We start from the raw sequence: 7,804 nt of genomic DNA, 5'->3' as shown, positions 1-7,804 counted from the left end.
CTCATTATGCAAATCAGCATAATGATCTCGCTTATTTGCATGAATTATATTAGTTGATCATCTTCACCGCCGAAACAACAGATGTAGACAATCTCATCTTTAATAAGAAAGAAGGCCATACTAGCCATACAAATGAGGCCCTCATTTGCGTAATCTATATTCCACGATGGTCACCTTCCCTTTAATAACTTCCACTAAAGCATATCGCTATGCGACGCTTTAATACAAGTGCATGGTCACCTCCGAACAGTTGAAATGTTGACAGAAATCGCAAGGGGGCGCTCGTGCACGGTTTGGCCAGCTGATGTGGCATGATGGCGACTTCCCGGTTCGATTTGAAGACATGGATCATCGGTTTCCTTGTTTTCCACCAGTTCACAAGTCTGTGGGCCAATTCTGATGAAGCATACTGTGACAAGGAAACCGGAGCATGTGATGAAAATGTCACAGAGCAAGTAGAGAAGGACAAATACCGGGAAGGTGGTACAATATTGTTGTTTTAGTTTGGGGAGGGGGGCGTTCACTTTTATTGTTATGATGATTGTATTATACTTGGATCAATATATTTATGAATACCATATGTGCACTTTAAGAAAGTGCAAATTGCTTGGAAATCAAATATCAAGGCAGCCGTTGTCTGCAAAATTGTTCTGATTGTATTCCAAAGTTTCCAAACATTCTGTCAAGTTTCTTCGACTCAGTACAAGAAACATTCACCCTCCAAAAGTCGCTACAGATATTTGATACCCAGAATTTGAAATGAAAGTAACAGTTACCTCCAAATTTTCCATGGCTATCAGTCCATCTTGTTCATGGAGTGACCTAGTTCTCGCGAGAGTTGTGGGAACTAGGTCGAGACTTACCTATTCACTAGGATTAGAATGCTGCCTCATTAACATATTTTCAATTTCTGTCAAAATACAATTGCAGGTTTTCAAGGTTATGATTATTCCACTTGTCATATGTCATTACAGGACATTGGAGAGTTGGCCGTCAGCTGAGTCGTCTTCTTTCCACTGCTGATTACTGTAAATGCATTTAAGTTCGCGGGGCTTTAATTTTGCGGCAGCAGGAAAAAGGACTTTTCGCGGTGGTTTTAATTTCGCAGTAGCACCATGCACTGTAGTCTCTTACTAGTACTGCCATGGAAAAATGTTCGCGGCGGTTTTAAATTCGCGGTGAATTGGCCACCGCGAAAACCGCGAACATAAATCCACCGCTAACATTTCTGCATTTACAGAACTTCGACACGGTCATTCTTATCATCAGGAAGAATACGTCTAAAGAATAAGTCTAAAAGAAAGGTTGAATCCTTTGGATTTTCAAAGTCGTTAGAATAAGAACAATACAATTTTTTTGTAACAACTAAGTTCGTTGCTCAGATCATTTTGCACAAAAATTTGGAAAATATATTAGTCTAGTCACCGTTGTTAGGACCAAAGTGTTGTATTTCCTCTTGAAAGAAAATGATATTAAGGGCAGTTGACGTCAGTCATATGATGACAAAATCATGTTTAAAATTCTTTCATATTTAATTTTTATTTTTCAATTTAGCTAGTGAGGAAACTTTTAAGCTGGGGGGCGGAGTCAAGGTATTATTACCACATTACAGCATTGCATAAGACAGGTGAGTAAAACTTGAAGTTAGTAATATAAAAACATTTCAAGACACTTAACATTGCTTCACATTGCCAGAGAAATCATAACATCACTTTCGGAGCACTATTAGAGATATTTCTTTAATGTTTTATTTCAAGATCCGGTATTGAAAAAAAACTCTTGGTGGGTCGAGGGAAAATGGTCCTATGAAACCTGCAGAGTAGTTATATGTTATAGGAAGTGCAACTGTAATATTTGGTTACAAGAAAGACGTATGGTGAGATACATGAATAAACTGTAGCAAACAAGCTTTCTTAAAAAATCTACATCAGCAATACTTTATTTACCACAAATATTAGCTTAAGTTCAATCAATGTCAGAATAGACAATATTGACATTCTTAATCAATCCCACTCATACGGAAAACCTTAACATCTTTGTCGTAAAATTTTCTAATAATGACATGTTTTGAGATAATAAAAGATGGATCAGTTTTTGTGCAAAATTAGGGTGTCAAATATAAATTCACACTAATCTATTTTCATTTACTTTTGACAAGACTAATATCACATTAGAAAACCATTTCTAGTCTTGCAGTAAATTAATAGATTTTTATTACATGTATTTGAAGTTAGTTACTGAATATCACTAAAGCATTAACGCAATTACCTAATAGTATTAGCGTATGCAACTACGATCTTAGTATGAAAGGGATTCATGCTGTCACTGATGTGTACGGTCTATACGTTCCTAGGCGATATGTTCCGAGACTACCATTAGAAAAAGCAAAGAAGCTGACATGAAGAAAGGACATTGTGGCCAACATGCAAAATCGACACTATGTGGACAGATGTATTTACTGATTTTTTTTATTAGCCTATTGAGAATGAATATGGATTGATTCATATGTATATGGACTATACATTCCGATGCTGTCTAAAAAATTACATGCTTGAACTTCGAGCTTGAGGTGCGGCTCTCCTCAAACAAAGGGCCTCCAATCAACGTCCTATCCGAGGGACATCTCTGACAATAGCTAGATACAGTACTTATTTTCACCTGAGTGAAGTGAAAAAAGTCGTGTGAGGTGCCTTTCCCAAGGGCACAATGTCACACATATCAGGGGACTCGAACCCAGGACGTCAGATAAACAGTTGTGTCTGACACGACTAGAATTTAGTAGAAACATATATTGTTATCAGTTCAAACGAGCTCAAAAATTTGCGTTATTGACATTCAACCATTATATGAACAACAAAAATAGTTCAGATCTAAACCCCGGCTACCTGTACCTGAGCTAGAATGTTTGAGGTACACAACTCTACTACCTACATACATACACGCATTATGTAAGTGCTCCTTACACAAGTTCTTCTTTTCACTAATCTGAATTCATCCGAAAAATATAAGTCAAAACTAAGTGATGAAAATAGCCACAGTTAGTCAGCCCACCTTTAGGGGTTCTTTACTTGAAGGCTCATCACCTCCTTCTAAGGAGACATCCACCTTGTCAAGTTCTTGAGACAGTTGTCCAGGTGAGGAAGGACAGAGCTCACTCCTCAAGTCCTGCAGCTGTTCATATTCTGTCTCTTCTTCCAGTCCAGGCTCTGTCTTGATTTTCACTATCAAATTCTGTGAAGTTGCAGAGTTAGGCTGTGAACTTGCAGCATTAGGCTGTGACTTATCTCCAACGCCTGGTTGCTGTGTTGTTGATGGTTCTGTCACATGTCCAACATTGTTCATATACCGATCAAAGTCAAGTGTGATAGGCTCTTTCTTCACCTGCACCTGTCCAGGGTATGTGTGAGTATCCGGAGTCTTAGATATGTCTGCTGCTTGCTTGCTACACATCTTGTCCTTTTCTGTGAGCTCAGATTCAGAAAGGTCTGGAAGATTTTGTGAAGAAGCTTGGTCATTGTTTGGCCTTGAAAGAGCTTGCCTGCTAGGTCCCACCTCTTTGAGCCAAGATCCGTGCTCAAATGCTGAGCTAGTGTCACTATTGCAGTGCTCGAATGCAGAGCTATTTTTACTCATGTCCATTCCCTTGCCTTCCTCTGCTTCATCATCTCTTATCATGAGCTGGAATGCTGAGCTAGTGTTGCTAGCGCCGTGCTCGAATGTGGAGCTAGTGTTACCAGCATTTGTGTCCATTCCCTCATCTTCCTCTACTTCATACTCCCTTGTCATGACCTCTCTCAGCACATGTTCCAAGTCACCCCTACCCCTCTGGTGTTCACCTGCTAGTTTCACCACAATGTTTCTCCGATTCAGCTCGGACTGTAGTTCTTCCATGTGCATCCTGGGTAAGAGGGCAAGGGTCGTCTCCATGGAGAAGCCTACGACACCCGTCGTTGGTGGGTTTCTGTCCTGTAAGAACAATATATACAACAAACAACAACATATGAATGAGTTGTACTTGAGGGATGTCCATGTAGCTGAAGTGGTAGCAGCCTTCAGTCAAAGTTAAACTCCAGTGGTTAATTGTATAGAATCATACACCATGGAGTGCGTGTTAGAGTTACTTTTACTACGTTGAGGTGCAAACATATCATGAGTCTCTTAATTTCAACTGAAGTAAGATTTGACAAGAGATAACTATGAATGTCCCTGTGGCTCAATTGGTAGTATCCTCACAGTTGAGCTCCAGATTCAACTAAGTTGGTGACTGGGAGACCCAGTTTAATCCTGGGTAGGGCATCTCGTGCCTATTTTTTGGATGGGTGGGAGTCCTATGTTTGAGGAGGTACTTCAAGTGTGTTCAAGTGGAAGGGCTAGTAGTAGTACTAGTAAACCCTCCCTGTAAATATACACTCTGCTGCAGAAATAGCCCCTACCACAATAAAATTTTCTGTGAAACACCAAAAGTACAGTTTGATGACTTTTGCCCAAACAACTTACCCCTTCACTGATATGGTCCGACAAACGAGCACGCTTGGGTGGAACGATATCAACACTTTTCAACATGGCATCTCCTCCCTCCATTCTGCACTTGCAACCTACGCAGAAAGAAGGTACAATTGTAATGAACAGTTTACAGGGCACAGACTTTTGAGAGGCCAAGGAGAATATACTAGTACTGTATGTTACATCTTTGCAAAAACCTGCTCATAACCATACTCTCTAAGTCCAAGGGGTCTGCCTGAATGCCGCAGACTTACTGCAAACCAACAACCAAAAAAAAGGTTCAATATACAGTTTGCATGGGGCAATAACCTACATTTTTATCGGGCTTTCTATTTTGTATTGTACATGTATCTTGTATTGTTGAAACCTAACCTCTGCCGGCACACAGAAGTTTCAATGCCCCATAAACCTAATCACTTTGACATATTACAGCCGTTTTACCACATACGTGTGAAGTGCTGGGAACTGTGGAGGTGAGCGGGCTGCAGCATGCTGGAGTTGCTGAATACTGCAGGCTGGGAACTGTGGAGGTGAGTGGGCTGACACTGGGATGGGGGAACTCTGACAAGCCATGGATTTTGAGGAACACTGAACGTGGAAGGCTGCACATAAGGCTGGAATACTGGAAATGCTGGGCTGCATGAAATCCCTAGGTATCTTGACTCCCGTGTACCTCTCCCTGACTTGAAAGCTGCGTCCGGGAAACACTTCCTAACATGTTTCCCAACTTGAGTTACAGTCAGGCGGAAGTCTGACAGTACATGGCTGAGCTGCTGCATAGACACCTCCCCACAGGGGTCTACTCTGAAGTTCGCTGTCAACCTGAACAAATAAGAAAAGGGTATATTTTAGACATCCTGACCTCATTAGATAGAAGCAAACTATCACAAATCCATATTTCTGAAATTTTGGGAATTCTTGTCAAACGGACGCACACTATACTATTAGGCTAGCCTCTGAGGCGCCGCCAAAAATTCATCAGAAACATCGGAACTCGGCAAAATCTGCATCGTATGACCTCAAACGATGCGCTTGGCACAAACGATACACACGACGCAACATATATGTACCAGAAACAAGAAAGCTTTTAAAAAAAGCTGGCCGGGGCGCATTTGGAAGGACTACCTCAAAATTTCATGTTGTGTTCCAGTAAAATGTGCATCATTATTAAACTAGAAGTTTATATCTAAAATCTATGGGAAGTTGGCTGGAAACCTTTGTTCACTGGTATAATTGGATTTTCCGGCGTACTTTTGTGGGCGGAATTGTATCCCTTGTGTGCGCTGTGTGCCGGATATAAAAATCGTAAAAGAAACTCCGGTGCGAGACCACAGCCAAAGGCGGGAAGAGGTCCCGGATGTGCATTGTCGTTCTTTCTTCGTGACAGAAATTTCACTGTGGAGAACCTCTTAATTGGAATTCCACACGAATCCAGTGATCTTTGATTCTACCAATGGGATGTTGTGGACTCTTCAGTATGAAGCGTAGAAGTGCATCAGTGCGTCTATTAAAGTGTATCGCACACATGACAGGGTCTGATCTCATTAGGTTCCATTTGTCTTGTTGTGGTAATGCTTTAGCTTCTTCATAGGTCAGGTCAGGATTCAGGGTCATGAACAATTCTGGCCAGTTTAAATCATTAGCAGACACAGTGACAAACCATGTTGGTGGTCCAATAGTGTTTATTTTTGCTAGCAAGTTTAGCAGTTGGTCCTTGAAGTAAGCTGCTGTTCCACGTATATTCTTCATAAAAGTGTATGATGTGCTTTCAACATGTTGATCAATTTCATGATGCAGATCGCCTGCTGTTAGTGGCTGTGCTATGGATTGTGATCTAACATTACTCTGCTTTTGCATTCTACATACAATGGATATCTGACTGTACAATTTCTTGATTTCATACGAGTTCAAGGCAAAGAAGAGCCATGGGATGTTTTTTCTCCAGCAATCATTGATATTGAGCAAACGTGATTGGAAGTACTGTAAGTCTGTTAGTTGTACATCACGTGTCTGTTTGAAGCCATTTTTACCATATGGGTATAACTGTGGAAAACAGTGTTCCTCAAGATCAGTCTCTTTAAATATGCTTTGTGGTGGTGATGTTTCACGTGGTAGTGATATCACTGGGACATTGTCTGTTACATTCTGCAACAGAGATTGTAACTGGACATTTGGATTAATGTAGTTACAGGGAAAAGCTGAGAGTTCTTGGACAGTAGAAGGTGCACTTGAGAAGTCTGGTTCATTGGCGTCTGTGATCATTGGATTGAATTCACTTGACTTTTTTACCCAGTTTTCAAAGGTAGCTATGTTCACATGTGAATATAGATGATTATGCGTTACCAGCCATGTAAGAGCTTCATGCATTTTGGAAAATCGTACAATGTGTTGTGGGTCTGTTCTTTGTGTTTTACTTTCATTTGTCTGACAAGGGTGTACTATTACTAGCCCAGCTGTATCTTGGCTATGTGGTAACAGTTGGCAAGTAGTTTCAATGTTGGTAGGGAAACTTATGGCTTGACCTTGTTCACCAAATTGTCCACCTGGTAATACAATTAACTTGATGAAGGTGTATTTCAAACTGACAAGTCTTGTTTCCATTCTACTGAGTTGTTTCAGGCATGATGGAATGTCACCTGGATCCATATTGTTAGTCCAAGCATTGGGTATGGGTTTGTCTTTTTCAAGACAAATCAAACACTTTGAACAGAGATGATGTTGACCAGAAATATCATTGACTATTTTGTCTATGACAGCATTGTTGCAGTTTCGCACTTGGTCATGAAATAACAATTGTCTACATATGCTACAGTAGTACTTTGGCTGCTGTTTTATATAGCAATGAAATGCAGGAAAGTCTGATTTGTATTGTTCACTGGTATAGTCTATGCTATGTTCTCTAACATATTTTGTAGCCAATGTTTTTCTCACTCTATCACAGTTTTTCCTCTGTCGTTGCGTTTTTTCTTGTGAAGATTCTTGTTCAGCTCTTTTTGCTTTGCTAGCTTTGCGTGATGTCCTTTGTTTTGCAAGTCTTTCGGCTTTTTGCTCAGGGGTCTCATTTGCTTGTTTTGCTTTGTATGATGCTCTTCGTTTTGCAAGTCTATCGTCTTTTTGCTCAGGGGTCTCATTTGCTCGTTTTGCTCTTTCCTGTGCAAGTCTATCTGCTTTTTGCTCAGTTGTCTCATCTGCCTGTTTTGCTTTGTATGAAGCTCTTCGTTTTGCAAGTCTTTCATCTTTTTGCTCACGGGTCTCATTTGCTTGTTTTGCTTTGTATGATGTTCTTCGTTTTGCAAGTCTT

General features: G+C 40.5%; 2 protein-coding genes across 2 annotated transcripts; one reads left to right on the top strand and one right to left on the bottom strand.

The window, feature by feature from the left end:
- Positions 1 to 287: 287 nt before the first annotated feature.
- Positions 288 to 5,181, top strand: LOC118416078. The gene is made up of 2 exons (XM_035821135.1): positions 288 to 480; positions 4,936 to 5,181. Exons 1-2 carry the CDS (start codon positions 312 to 314, stop codon positions 5,145 to 5,147), a joined length of 381 nt encoding a protein of 126 aa, XP_035677028.1. The 5' UTR covers positions 288 to 311; the 3' UTR covers positions 5,148 to 5,181.
- LOC118416076 lies at positions 1,914 to 4,907 on the bottom strand. Its single transcript, XM_035821134.1, has 2 exons — positions 4,498 to 4,907; positions 1,914 to 3,966 (listed from the first exon to the last, which is right to left on the bottom strand). Exons 1-2 carry the CDS (start codon positions 4,579 to 4,581, stop codon positions 3,043 to 3,045), a joined length of 1,008 nt encoding a protein of 335 aa, XP_035677027.1. The 5' UTR covers positions 4,582 to 4,907; the 3' UTR covers positions 1,914 to 3,042.
- Positions 5,182 to 7,804: the final 2,623 nt, after the last annotated feature.

Source organism: Branchiostoma floridae, chromosome 5 (genome assembly GCF_000003815.2).
Source record: "Branchiostoma floridae strain S238N-H82 chromosome 5, Bfl_VNyyK, whole genome shotgun sequence".
In the NCBI taxonomy this organism is placed as follows: domain Eukaryota; kingdom Metazoa; phylum Chordata; class Leptocardii; order Amphioxiformes; family Branchiostomatidae; genus Branchiostoma; species Branchiostoma floridae.
The sequence above is the reverse complement of the archived record's forward strand: the minus strand, read 5'-3'. Positions and strand labels throughout refer to the sequence as shown.

What these genes read in the sequence shown, in the direction of transcription:
- LOC118416078 (XM_035821135.1), top strand. Translation starts at nt 312, where the DNA reads ATGATGGCGACTTCCCGGTTCGATTTGAAGACATGGATCATCGGTTTC. An exon ending in GAAGGACAAATACCGGGAAG is followed by an intron (nt 481 to 4,935) that starts GTGGTACAATAT and finishes GACATATTACAG; the next exon opens with CCGTTTTACCACATACGTGT.
- LOC118416076 (XM_035821134.1), bottom strand. Translation starts at nt 4,581, where the DNA reads ATGGAGGGAGGAGATGCCATGTTGAAAAGTGTTGATATCGTTCCACCC. An exon ending in CGGACCATATCAGTGAAGGG is followed by an intron (nt 3,967 to 4,497) that starts GTAAGTTGTTTG and finishes TTGTTCTTACAG; the next exon opens with GACAGAAACCCACCAACGAC.